The 14063-nt window shown below is 36.7% G+C and overlaps 1 protein-coding gene across 1 annotated transcript in view; it reads right to left on the minus strand.

Annotated features, from left to right (window-relative positions):
* The window catches only part of LOC113412283 (uncharacterized), a 33028-nt gene extending 21847 nt beyond the window's left edge, over window positions 1–11181 (minus strand). The window contains exons 1-5 of the mRNA XM_087962553.1: window positions 11167–11181; window positions 8525–8574; window positions 7989–8153; window positions 7141–7258; window positions 5333–5383 (exon numbers count right to left, since the gene is read on the minus strand). Of these exons, the coding sequence (XP_087818679.1) occupies window positions 5333–5383; window positions 7141–7258; window positions 7989–8153; window positions 8525–8574; window positions 11167–11181 (399 nt within the window). The remainder of the gene's footprint in view (window positions 1–5332; window positions 5384–7140; window positions 7259–7988; window positions 8154–8524; window positions 8575–11166) is intronic.
* Window positions 11182–14063: the final 2882 nt, after the last annotated feature.

Raw genomic sequence — 14063 nt, forward strand, 5'->3', positions numbered from 1 at the left:
AATCTTCTTGTCTCTTTGTTTATCTTCTTCTTCAATTTTTTTGAATCTCTCATCATACTTTAACATCATTTGTTAGATGTTCTCCACTTTTTCATCGGTTTTCCCTGTTCTTTGTTCAATGTTCTCTGTTCTTTGTTCAATGTTCTCTATTCTCTTTTCAATATTTTCTGATTTTGCTTGAATATTTTGAATTCCTTGCATACTCATCTGCAGTCACTTTTTCTTGTTCTTTTTCTTGCTTTAACATTGTCTGTATTGAACGTTGTCCTCCAGGTGGAGGACAGGAGAGGAGGAAGTAGAAGTTGAAGAACCAGGAGCTGTTAGTTTCCTACCCATTTTAAGCAATTCAAAATCTTCAGGTTCTTCTAAACCTTAATCCAATTGTGAAATAACCAATTGTAGTTTGAAATAAAAATAGTAGAAAAAAGAAGCCAAATAGTAATGATAAAGAAAAAAGAAAAAAAAGGGAGGACAAAATTTCTTCAGGTTCTTGTATACCTTAATCCAATCAGTGGTTAGATGAAGAAAAAGGCTTAAAAAAAAGAAAGAAAAAGAAAAGGAAAAATTCTTCAAGTTCTTCAACACCTTAATTCAATTGAGAGGTCTCAAATAGAAAGGAGTGCATAAAAATAAACCAGAAAGGTAGATGAAAAAACAAAAATACCAGGAAAGAAGAAAAAAAGGCTATTCCCTTAAAAAAAAGGAAACATTAATACTAAAGCTTTCCCTTTAAAATAAAAAGCAAGTGTAGAGATTGACTTCCAAAGAAAAACAAAGACAAGCTCCAACAAAGCCAAAGATCCAAATAGCTGTTGCAAAAAAAAAAAAAGATAAAATGAAATAAAATAAAGCTGGTGAGGAGGGATAGCACAACTTGGAAAAAGTAAAAAGAGCACACTGCACTTTGTTTAATTATCCAAGGCTCTTATTATAACTGTCTTCTCCAAAAACTTATCACCTTTTTTCCCCCCTAGGTTTCAACACCAGACTTCAGCTGTTGATAGAAACCCAGAAGAGCACCTGCAATAATACTCTCCCATGCTCTTCCCTCTATCTTATCAAATAGGCAGTGTCCTTGAAAAAAAGTCTCAATTCTTTATCAGCTTTGTCTGGTCAAAGGAAAAGTATTTCCAAGCCTCTAGTTGGCAGTGTTACAAAGTTTCTTTAGCTTTCCCTTTCCCCCTCCTTTTCCAGCAGAGTATAATAAGAATTAGTTTAAAAAGGAAGAAAATATTAAAAAAAAAAGACTAAAAGGGAGTCTCTGGCTTAATATATTACAAAATCAAAAAGGGGAAAGAAAAGAGTAGATTAAAAAAAAAAAGGAAAAAAACAGTCCTGTTTCAAAATATAGGATCATCAGCAATAAGGAAAAAAAAAAAAAATTACTTTGACATTCCTGTTTAAAATCGCTGCTTATTCACTTCTGTCAAAAAACTTTTACAGATTCTTTCTTTCCCTTAGGGTGTCCTCTCAAATCTTTAAATAAAGAAAAGTTCTCACCAAACCAGCACACTTTCTCGTTCTGTTCTCTTTCGTTTTGGAGCTGTCCCAACTTCAGCAGCTTTAATGGCTGCCTCTTTGCCGCTGGCAAAAAGAGCTTCTCCTGGATCTACCAGGGACTTTGTGATATCCCTGGGATTGACAGGATGCGATCTTTACATGCACCTTCTCTTCAGGATGGTTTAGATCCACTTGGACCGTCCAGGAGCAAAGATATCGGCAGCGATCTCAGACCTCCAAGATCGCATGCCATATCTTCGCGACGCCAGCTCCGCCCCCTCTCAATTACAGTGTATTTTTTAAATACTTATTTCAATATGGCTGAACAAACACTAATGAATCAATAACAGTTCCCAATTCACTTTAGGCAGGAAACTTGGTTTAGATCAATGTTCTTCCAGATCAGCCTTACTAATCAGAATGCCCTCCAGAGCTTTTGGACTATTCATCTTGTTATGTATTTACTTACTTATTCCTTCATTTAATATATATTCCAATAGCACCTCTGAAGGTTGACAATTTTGTACAGTTAAAATATCCACAGGAGATAATAATAAATACCCACAGTAAGAACTTAAATAAACATGCATAAAACATTCATAATAAATATAAAACACATTTTAAAAAGAAGAAAATAAAGAATTAAATGAAAGTCAAACTCTAATAAAAAAATATCAATGATACCTTGTACCTAGCTGACCTCCAATCAATTGTCAAAAGCGCTTTGAAAGAGCTCAGTTTTGGGAATTTTCTGAAATGAATTCAAGATGGAGGTCAGAGTGATTTCAATCAGAAAACTATTCCAAAAGGCAAGAACTACCAGTGAGAAGCAGCACTTCCACTCTATACATGTAGTCCTAAACTTACAACAGTTTATTTAGTGACTGTTTGAAATTATGACGACACTGAAAAAGGGCTCTTATAACCATTTTTCACACTTACAACTGTTGCAGCATCTCCAGGGACACGCGATCAAAATTTGGATGCATGGCAACTGGCATGTATTTATGACAGTTGCAGTTTCCTACTCTCATATGATCACCTTTTGCAACGTACTGACAAGCAAAGTCAATGGGGAAGCCAGATTCATGCTACTAACTTAACAACTACAGTGATTCACTTAGCAATTGTGGTATGTGTGGTCATAAAATGGAGCAAAATTCACTTAGCAATTGTTTCTGTTAGCAATAGAAATTTTGGACTCCATTGTGGTTGTAAATCAAGGATTACCTGTAGAGTCATGTATAAAAATGATCTCATTGCAGAAAATGACCTGACAATCACTTTAGTAACTTTGGCCATGGGGACATAATATAAACCTTCTGGAAAGCACAAGTTAACAGAAACTCTATCAGCATAGTTAAAAGCTGATTCATGTGATCAAACTGATATGTTGAGAACATACATTGAACAGGCATAAGCAGTATTGGGCCCTGATACTGTAATACAGCATGTAGAATACTCTTTGTTTTTCTGTCCCATTTTACCTCTCACCCCATCCCTTCCCTGGAAGGTTGTTAGCAAAATATTGTTTTTGCAAGGTGTCTGAAAAAGTTATCTGTTGGCAAAAAGTCTTTTAAAATTAGACTGGGAATGAATGAAATTAAGTTAAAATTTATTATGAATAACAATAGGAGAATGATAGTAAATAATAAAAAATGACATCAAAAGAACCCCAACAAAATTCATTTCTGCTTTATCCCTTGGAATATTAATTTAGTTAGCAGGTGCCTAGTAATTAGATTTTTGAGAATGCCATTTAAATTACATTAAGTTAAACCAATAAAAATAAAGGAATAGAATGATAGATCTTCCAGAGATCAAAACTACCATCAGGTATAATTACAGTAGGCATATTATTAACTGGATTGATTACATGGCATTAAGTTGGTGTTGATTCTTAGTGAGTACAGACTAAACCTTCTCCAGATTATCTGTCCCCAAACTGATTCTTCAGCTCTTCCAATATTGTACCTGTTGCTTAGCAATAGCAATAGCACTTAGACTTATATTGCTTTACAGCCCTCTCTAAGTGGTTTACTGAGCCAGCATATTTCCCCCAACAATCTGGCTCCTCATTTTATCAACCTTGGAAGGATGGAAGGCTGAGTCAACCTTGAGCCTGGTGAGATTCAAACTGCCAAATTTCAGTCAGCCGGCAGTCAGCAGAAGTAGCCTGTAGTACTGCACTCTAACCACTGCACCACCATAGCTCAGTGATTGGAATGCAGTATGTAACCTGTGCACAGCTTAACCTGTGAATATGTGCTCTCAACTTGCTCCTAGTTGTCCTGTTCCTCTCTTTTTCTTCTGACTACACTAATCCAAACTGTTTTCCATTTTTGATTGCATGACCAGTTTACTTGGTCATGGGAATGCAATGGACAGAAATGTCAAGTAGCATACTCCACAGCCATTATATACCTTGTACTGCTGAACATGTTTATAAATGACTTCAGGAAAGAGCTACAGAATAAGATTAATAAATTTGCTGATGACCCAAGGTAGAGAACACAGCAAGTACATTAGAGGATACCGTCGAGATTCAAGAACATTTCACAAGTTGGAATAATAATAACAAAATTTCAATAGGGACAAATGCAAAGCTCTTCCTTTGGGTAATGAAAAAGCAAAAGCATGAATCTATAAAGCATGGGGAGACCATACTAGGCAACAGCACATGCAAAAAAGATCAGAATGCCTAGCAGGATATGAGATGACAGTGCACCTGCAGAAAAAAACAAAAACAAATTCTAGGTTGCATCAATAGAACGATGGTGTCTTTAAGTGTTTCCAAATTTATTCTTCACTGAGCAGAGCACATCCAGAATATTGTTTCCTGTTCTGTTCACCATATTTTAGTAAGTTTATTTTAAAAAACCAAGCTGATAAGTGAAAACCTCTGAAGAATGATTGGGCATTAGTATATTTAGCCTTGGGCAGGTGGACATAATATTTATTTGAAGTATTGAAAGGATTGCCATGTAACAGATCAGCTAGACTTGTTCCAGTAGTGGGATTCAATTTTTCTTACTCCCGGTTCTGTGGGTGTGGCTTGGTGGGTGTGGCAGGGAAGGACAGTATAAAATCTCCAGTCAGAGGTGGTACTTGCTGGTTCTCTGAGCTACTCAAAATTTCTGCTACTGGTTCTCCAGAACTGGTCAGAGCCTACTGAATACCACCTCTGACTTGTTCCTGTCATTCCAGAACACAAGATAAGAAACAACAGGGTTAAATTACAAGGAAGGAGGTTTTTATTAGACATCCAGAAGAATTTCCTAGCTGTTCAACAGATGAGTGCTATTCAACAATGAAACATTTAACTTCTCACCAAATTAGTATGCACTGTTCTTCAAACAAAGAGTTGAAATTGACTTTTTTGGATATATAATAATTTATTTGATGTTATATCCCATCTATGTAGTATTTTTAAAGATTGGAGGTTTTGGTGTCTGGGGGAAATAAAAGGGAGATTCTGACTATTTTTAAAGGAAAGCATGCAAAGCAGAATGCCCTGAGTTTGGGGTATCCGCAAAAGGATTCAAAAAGTCATGGTGATGGGTGACAATTATGCAGTCAAAGTTCTGTACTGTTTCAATGTGCATTGTGATGTTCTCTGTGAAAATGCCTGACATGAAGTATTAGGAAGATGTGTAATACCATAGCCATAAGGTCATCTTCAGCCTATGCCAGCTATTTTCTTCTAGAGCATCACATACATGTGCTTTTAAATATGATAATGTTGTAGTAGTGTCATCCAACAAGAAAAGTCATGTTTATATTTCTATGTTGTAGGATGAAAAGCATCCAAGGAAATAATTACCTAACTTACCTTCTCAGAAAGCATGAAGATTCTCATATGTAAATTTTCATTGTCCTTCTCCTAAGAAAGAAAAAAAAAAGTGAAATCTCTGCCTTAAAGTTGCATTAGTTCTAAAGGCTGATAAACAGAGATAGATTCACACCTAAAAAACCTGAGCCATAAATTGTTTAACAAACTATAATTAAACAAATTTGTCTTGGCCCAAAGAGATGTTCTTCTATGATTCATTATGACTTTTAGTTCGTAAAGAAATTCATTCCTGAAATTCATTCAAGCCTCTTCTACTGTTCCAGCTGTGGGATCCACAGCTACATTTGATAAGAGCTGCGGTGGTGCAGTGGTTAGAATGCAGTACTGCAAGCTACTTCTGCTGAGCACCGGCTGCCAGCAGTTTGGCAGATCACCAGGCTCAAGGTTGACTCAACTTTCCATCCTTCTGACATGGGTAAAATGAGGATCCAGATTGTTGGGGGCAATATGCTGACTCTGTAAACCACAGAGAGAGGGCTGTAAAGCACTGTGAAGGGGTCGTGCATAAACGTACCAATGTGCCTACCGTCCCTGTCCTATTGTTTCTTTTATTTTTATCTTTTTTCTTATATGTATCCATGTATTCATAACTATGTTTTTTACTTATATCTATTATCTTGTAAGCAATTGTCAAAAATAAATAAATAAATAAATAAATAAAGTGGTATATAAGACCAAGTGCTATTGCTATTGCTACATTTGGGAGTACCACTCTGGTGTGGAAGTAACAATATGCCTAAATTCATGATGTGAGTAGCAGAGCTACCCAAATGAATGATTTTGCTGCCTGTGGCAAAGGATAAAATCCCTATATGGCATGATGGGGGTAGACTAGTGGTTCTCTCATGCTCACGTGAGTGCCCACCACTTGAGCAAATGGAGCACTGTGCAAGAGCACTCTCCTGCTGCTTGCCTGGCCTGGGGGTTGGGAACCCCTGGGGTAGACTACTCTGATCAGAGGTCTCGGGCAGACCAGCATGGGAATGTTCCAACTGAGGAAGACTCAGAAGGAAGAGTCCAGGCAATTGCCGTTTCACTACCAGCAAGTGTCACAGGATATAACTCTCACTTTGCTCAATGGTAAGGGAGACCCTGTTGGGGGATTTAAAAAAAATAAAGCTTTTTCATTGAGATTCCTTCTTTATCCTGCTTTGTGACATTGCTCAATAGGGCAAATAGTGATTGACAACTGACAGGGACTCAGAGGATTGTTCGGAGAACAGTCGGTACAGATTTTCTGAGTTATAAGTACTGAGCTGGGCTACTTGTCTAAGTAATGATGTGCCACAATCACTGAAGGTGTCAAGCAAATATGTCTTGAACTAAGAAAAAGCAAATACCCTTGCAAATCAAACCTGATTCTGGGTGATTCATAATAGGTGCATGCCATTTTCTTGGCAGTCACCAAATTGTTTGCAAATTATACCTTCTGTGTTTTTTTAAAATTCAAAATAGCCTACACTCCTGGAAATTCCTGATACCTTCTATTCATCTAGGGCTAGGGCTAACCCTCCTTGCTTTCCAATCCCTGAGAAGCTCAGTTTTATCTTGTCTCTTGAGACCTTAAAGCGGTGAGATTCATTTTAAGCAGACCTTTCACAAATCAGTGCTTTTAAAAATTTGTTTGACTAAATGTAATGTAGGGCTGCCAGGTATTGCTTTAAATGCATTCAAATCATGCCACCAGTTACGTGTCATTTAGCCAGCAGATTTATGGTTCTTATTTTTAGGATGCCATGTTTTGTGTGGAAAATTAATCAGGAATATTTATTTTTATTACTGCCTACCAGTTTTTTCAGAAATTCCTCCTCTGAAGATGCTGTTTCATTCTCTTCCTCCTGTCTTTTCTTAACTACTTCCATGTCTGTTTCTAAGAAAGTGATGGCTTCCTCAGCTTGTTTTATCCTGGGCATGAGCCATGGAATAATAATAGCAACAACAACAATTGTAATGATTTGTTCATTGTAAAAAAGCTAATTAGACAAAGTGCAATTTTTCAGCAGCTACTCCTCCCTCCCCAGCTAAATTGGGAAGGAAGAGATGTATTGGAAGAGATATTCCAGAAAAGGCTAGCAGATGACTGACTTGTCCAAGCTGTTCAAAATATTAACGACTATATTTGCTAGGTGGGAGCTCCAAGCCAAGGCCGTCCCATGGAGAAGGCTTCTCATGTGATCCACTGGCCAACGCAAGACATGAGCAGTTGAGATACTCCCCAGAAGTCAATGCTGACTCAAAAGCACTCAAAAGCAATAAATAAATAAATCATGTTTTAAATAATGTATTAATCTATTCAAAGAACTTTGGATGTTGTGCAAATTAGAAATATTAGTCATAGTAATCATAACAACCATAACAATATCATCATTAATAATAATAATAATAATAATAATAATAATAATAATAATAATAATAATAATAATAATAATAATAATAATCAGAGCTGACTAATTAATGTGGCTTTGATTTAAACTGTTTTTTAAATGTCTATTTGATGAGCTTTTTGGAGAAAATATTTGAGCAATACAAAGTAAGGCTCAAATCTGAAAAGTTGTTCATGTTTCAATTGAATGTTTTTCAAAAAAGAAAACAAAGAATGTGCCATTCATTTAGCGTCATCTTTATTACAACTTACCTTCTGAGTTCAGCTTTCATGATCCTCATAGTATCTTGTAGATCCCAAATACTTGCCTTGATGTTGTTCCCTTCATTAAGGAGATAGGTAATTTGTTCTCTCAAACATATATTCATATGCCTGGACTGAAAGATGGAAGATCCTTTGACTGCTATCCAAGTGTCCCTTGTTGGGGTACATATATAGAGAGACATATCAGTTATTGCTGTTATAGAATTTGGGTCCATTTTTTGTATCTCACTCTAATGTTTGAGGGCAAAAATGTGCAGTGATCCAGAGCTAACAGTATTTTTTTACTTCTTTCAGCTTCTCAATATTTGGAGAAGTAAGAGGATTGTTGGAGGCATCATATGGAAATATTCCCTTAATTAGTCATAAAATAGTCTTTTAAAGAACAGATGTATCAGTGAGCTGCAGAGTAGGCAGAATATTAGGCTCAGGTAGAAGAAGGTGCCATGAGATTTAATACATTTCTCTTCCAATGTCTTAAAACCTGGGCTTTTTGGTTGTTATATTCCTAGTTTGAAGATACTTACTGTGCATTCTTGGTTTCTTTATTGACAGCTACATAGGTTTCTGAAATCTGCTGGAAATAATAACAAATATTTGATATCTCCTTTTAAAAAAATGTTCAAGAACAACTATTTTTCAACTGTTTAATAGCTTGGTTTATGCAGTTTTGAGCTATCCCAGGTATAGCTGAGTATATGGGAAAGTACTTGTTGGAAATTTTGAGAGTTATCATTTCTACTTCCAGAACTACTAATAATAAGTACCAGATTTAGGGAGACTGATAATCCTGGTTTGGTGCTTATTTCTGAATAATTGGTTTATAATTTTTTAATGATATAATAATGTATGATGAAATCTTACCAAAACATGGCCTATAAGTCAATTACTTTACCCATCCATTTATACAACCAATTTATCCATCTGCTAATTTTCAATATTTAAGAGTCCACCTATTTATTTCCACTTTCTGGTATCTGGAGGTGGGACAAAATACACATGATAGTAGATTTGGAGATGGAGACAACAGCAACCAGAAGCACTACAGATAAACCTCCAAGTGCTTCAACGACCCCCTAAAAGGATGAAAATGACCAGCTGTCTGCAACGAATATCAATCCTTTCCCACCATTCAGTCAGAGCTGAAGAAGCTTCTTGGATGAGAAGTGAGATGTCTTTGAAGAAAAAAACCAACAAAGTCCAGTTGCCTCCTGAAAAAGCATCTTTGGGATATTTTAACAATGGCAACACAGTTTTAAGTCCCACTTCTCATTTTTTTCTCAGAAATTCTATGAATAGCTAGCACTATATTATTGCTGATGTTATTTTTTAAAATCATTTTAATGTTTACTGGCTTTTTAATGAGTTGCTTCTAGAGGGAATGGACAGCACACACATATGATAAACAAATATATAAAAATGCCTGTTTAGTGGAGGCACAGTGAAGTATAGAAACTGTTCAGGAATGTTGATTTTCCCTGTCATTCAAGCACACTGTAAAGCAGGGGTGTCAAACTCAAGCCCGGAGGCCAGATCTAGCCCATGGGGTGCTTAGATCTGGCCCAGGGGGCTACTCTAGAAACAATGAAGGACTGGCTCACGGTGCCTCTGTCAGCAAAAACGGAGGTCGTGAGGGCCACAGCCACCCCCCCAAGCTCCATTTTCACTGGCAGAGGGTTGCAGGAGGCCGTTGAAGCCGAAAATGGAACTCAGAAACCCATTTTCACTGGCAGAGTGCTCAGACCACCACAGGCGCCCCCAACACAAGTGATGTCGAGATGGTCACACCCATCCTGGCCACACCCACTCCAGCCTCCCAAAGTCAAACACAACCTTGATCCCTCAATGAAATTGACACCCCTGCTGTAAAGCAATTTATACAGGTGTTTGCTTGAATGGGGTACAAAGGCAGAGTTTTTCCTTTTCAGGATCAACAGTCCAGGGAAGAAGCCTTTAGGTTTCTACCTATTATACTAAAGGTTTTGAGATACAGTTACTGTTCCCTGAAGATCTTTACTTGTTGCTATTACATGGACATATGGCATCCAGGTTTAGCAGGGTGTTTTTTTCCTTCATGTTATTAAGATTATACAAGCTTTGAGGACATGGGGAAAATTCTCCAGATCTTCCCTTTCCATCATACAGTGAACAAATCTGTCTTAACAGATATGGTCAACTAACACACATCAGGGTTGCCTGCAGGGTATGGTGGAGCATCAAGATGTTGACCAATAATGTACAACACACATTTAAAAAGTGTAGAGCTTTAATCACACAACAGCCATATTGACATTTTTAAAACCATACTCTCCAGATACCCTAGGCACCCATTCCAGCTCCTAGGAGAGAATGTTCAAAACTATTTAACACTAGTATTTATTTTCTATTGTAAAACTTAGTAGTTTATACTTCAGCATCCAGCAGGTCAATCACATGTAACATTTGTAAAACTGCAAAGTTTGGTGACAGGGTGAAAGATTGAATGGTTCAGAAGTTACTTTACATCCTGAAACCACGGACAGAGTGTTTGGTATCTCAATGTGTAAAATAGCAGATTGTTTGACAGACTGGTGTACTAATTCTATAGCATTATAACCAGACAAAGTAATCATTATAGAGCTAGGGAGACATGATAAAGGTAGCATTTCTTTTCTACTTTTACTATTACTTTGGAGCAGTGATTGTATTCAATTTTTTTTACTACTGGTGTGGCTTGGTGGGCGTGGCCAGGGAAAGATACTGTAAAATCTCCAGTCAGAGGTGGTATTTGCCGGTTCTCTTCAACTACTCAAAATTTTAGCTACCCGTTCTCCAGAACTGGTCAGAACCTGCTGATTACCACCTCTGCTTTGGAGATGCATCATTGAGTTATTGTGCCCTCTCCTGGTCTCCCCTTCCACCAGTAACTCAATAGATATCTTCTTTAATCACAGAGTATTTCTTTAGAATGATACTCGATATGTTGTACAAGAATCCATTTTTAAACTCCAATAAGATTAATTATTCATTTTATATTCAGAACTAATTTAGATTTCAATTTTATCAAACCTCTGAGGATAAGAAGGGAACAGCCAAACGAATGTTAGTGAATTATAATGTATCAAGAGTGGCTATATTTTTATTTATACAATTACCATGGAACAAATATACATATAATGATCAGTATTACCTTAGTTTCACTCATATCATGCTCTGCCAAGAAATATATTAAGAAACATCTAATCTGATTTTCCTTGTAGTTTAGCTGACTCCATGTATAATGTGTGGTGTGTGTTATGTAGCATGTGTCTGTGTGCTTATCTGTATGTGCTTGTGTATATCTGTATCTGTATCTGTGTGTGTCTGTATGTCTCTATCTGTGTAGGCCTTAATATAGCTTTGAGGTCATAAAGGGCTTGACCGCTTCAAGTGAAAACAACTTGCTGAGGAGTGGTGGTTGTTACTTTTCTGACCACTAGATGGCAATGCTGCTCTAACGAATACTTTAGCTTGGATAACAGCATTTTCTTAATTTTCAATTAATACCATTCTACTTTTGTTTTTATTCCAAGTCAAGAAAAAAAAATTAAATTTTAACCATCATATCGGGAAGATCTTAGATGTTTGTCTTCAAAAATTACTGGAGAAATAGAAGGAACTAAGAAGCACATTGCAAAAATTAGGAGTATGAAATTTAATGAACGCTAGGATATTTGGCATATTTTTCATTAGAGTGAATTCTTATCGTATTTTTTATAGCTCATTGTATTAAATCATGTTTTGTATAAGTGAAACAGACAATCTGGGAAGATTCATTTTCAGATCTACCCTTAGTCAGGGTCTGATTCACTGATTGGGTCTGTTTTCTTTTTTTGTCATTCTCTCTCTTTTCTTCCTTCCTTCCCTCCCTGTCTCCCCCTCTCTCTTGTGAGAAAGACGAAGCTGGGGTCTTAGGTACATCATCTTGAGCTCCTGGAGCAAAAGTTATATATAAATTAAATGAAGGAATACATATTTAGCCCAGCCACATTTTGGAAATTTGAAATGAAGTGTGGAAAAATCTCTTTTATAATTTGAGAACAAGGGCACATGTTTGAGCAAAACCATTAGTTATGAGGCTATATATTTATAAAGGTCCAAAGGTTTGACTTTTCTCTTTAAAATTAGATTAAAAACTAGTAAAAGGTAAATAAAATTAAAGAATAAAAAGAAAAATAGCAAGCACTATGGAAATAAAAAAAGAATATAGTAAAGAAAAAAAAAGAAAAACAGAGAAATGACTTCTCCCTTCATCACAATACGTATAAACATTTTTAGAAACTTATCATCTCTTAAAATATATCTTCTTCCTACATTTCATCTCTTGGCTATAAACAGATCCTTAAAACTTCATTTTTTTCAGTCCATGTCAGGAAATATCCATTAAGGATTACCAAAGATAGCAACATATCTATTTGAACCTTGATCAAATAAACCAACTTTATATTCCTTTCTTCTACTTTTAACAATCTTAATCTTATTTCCCTTCAAATAATATCATAGAATGTGATTTTTTTATTCATTTCTTTGTGCCTTCTCACAAAATTCTTCAAAATTTTAGCAAGCCTCTTTTGTAAAATGAATGTGGGAAGATTATCCAGGTCACCCTATTGGTCTATTATTTATATATCCATTTTAATTATTAAGACATTAATTTACATTTGTATGTCCAATTTTAGCATCATTTTCCATATTAAACTTGCACCTGTCATTTTTAAATTTGCTTTGCAATCAGTTGCTGTCTTGCCGTGTAAAACTTGTTCATTATCCATAGCATATTTTTGACAAATTGTATCTATAATGGCAAACATTCATAAAATTAATTTTTGGGTCCATTGTTGCCCTGTTTCAGTCCACAGACACAACATGCCCAAGAATTTTAAGCCCTTTATTGATAGTCTAGGCCCTTAATATGAATTTCCCAGATTGCAACTTATACCCAGGGCAAAGTCCTATTGCTTATTCTAGGCACAAGGATACCAAATTCAAAAGTAAAAGCAAAGGCAAGGCAAAGAGTCTGCAAAGTCCACAAACCAGCTCCAGTCTGAAGTCCAAAGTATGAGTCCAAAATCCACGAGAAAATCCAAAGTCCAAATGTAGCACAGTCCACTAAAACTGAAGTCACAAAGAAAAGGCACGCACACAACAAGATAATGGGCAGTTGTTTCCAACAACCCCCTGCTCCACTCATCAGACTAAATAACTGCTTGGTGACAAAGCTCATCAGGAAGGGTGAGGCTGCCTTCTTGTGAGTAGCCTCACTGACCTCCATTGAACCTGCTCCCATTCCACACTGTGCATTTGTGGATCAGGTGGGGGAGGCAATTCCACCTCATTCTCACTGGCTGGCTGCAGCTGTGCAACTTCCACAATCTGTACTTTTGGAGGGGGGCTCTGAGTTTTCCAGCTGCATCTGAACCTCTCCTTTTTTCCCCTCCAGCTAGATGTTTGTCCAGTTGTCCCTCCAGTGAGCCCTCCGCTAATGCCTGGCCTCTCCACTTCTGGCTTGGAGACCTTGTCAACTTCCTGGTGTTCCTTTGCACCACCACCACCCGTCCAAATCCCCATAGTTGTTTCTTCATCATCGTCAGAGCTGGTATGTGGGGAAGCCATCACAATTGTTCACAAATAACCTTCAATACATCCCATGTATTTTGCTTCATTAGTAAGTCAAATTTAAGTGTTCTTTTTTAAATTGTTGTCTTTGATTCCTTCTATTTTCTTCTCTGTCCAATTTTCAAAGTTCAATTCTATCTTTAAAAAACAACAACAACAACACAAAAGCATTTTCCCATGGGAAGGATTCTTATACTTAATTCCAAAAACTTGTTTCAAATCCATCTGGACTCCTAGTCAGTTTCTCACTTTGCAAAATCAGAATTCTAATCACCCTTTGGCTATTTATTCCTTCATCTCCCAGAGCTCTAAACCCAATGTAGAACGATGTCTTGTGGTCCTCTTGCATGGAGCAACAGCTGGAGCACCTGTGAGTGATTTGAAGTCCTCTCCTTCCCACTGGCTCTTCATTCTGCTGTGGGTGTTGGTTCC

This window comes from Notechis scutatus, chromosome 4 (assembly GCF_049901735.1).
Source record: "Notechis scutatus isolate UNSWTSFEM ecotype Mainland chromosome 4, rNotScu1.2, whole genome shotgun sequence".
NCBI lineage: Eukaryota > Metazoa > Chordata > Lepidosauria > Squamata > Elapidae > Notechis > Notechis scutatus.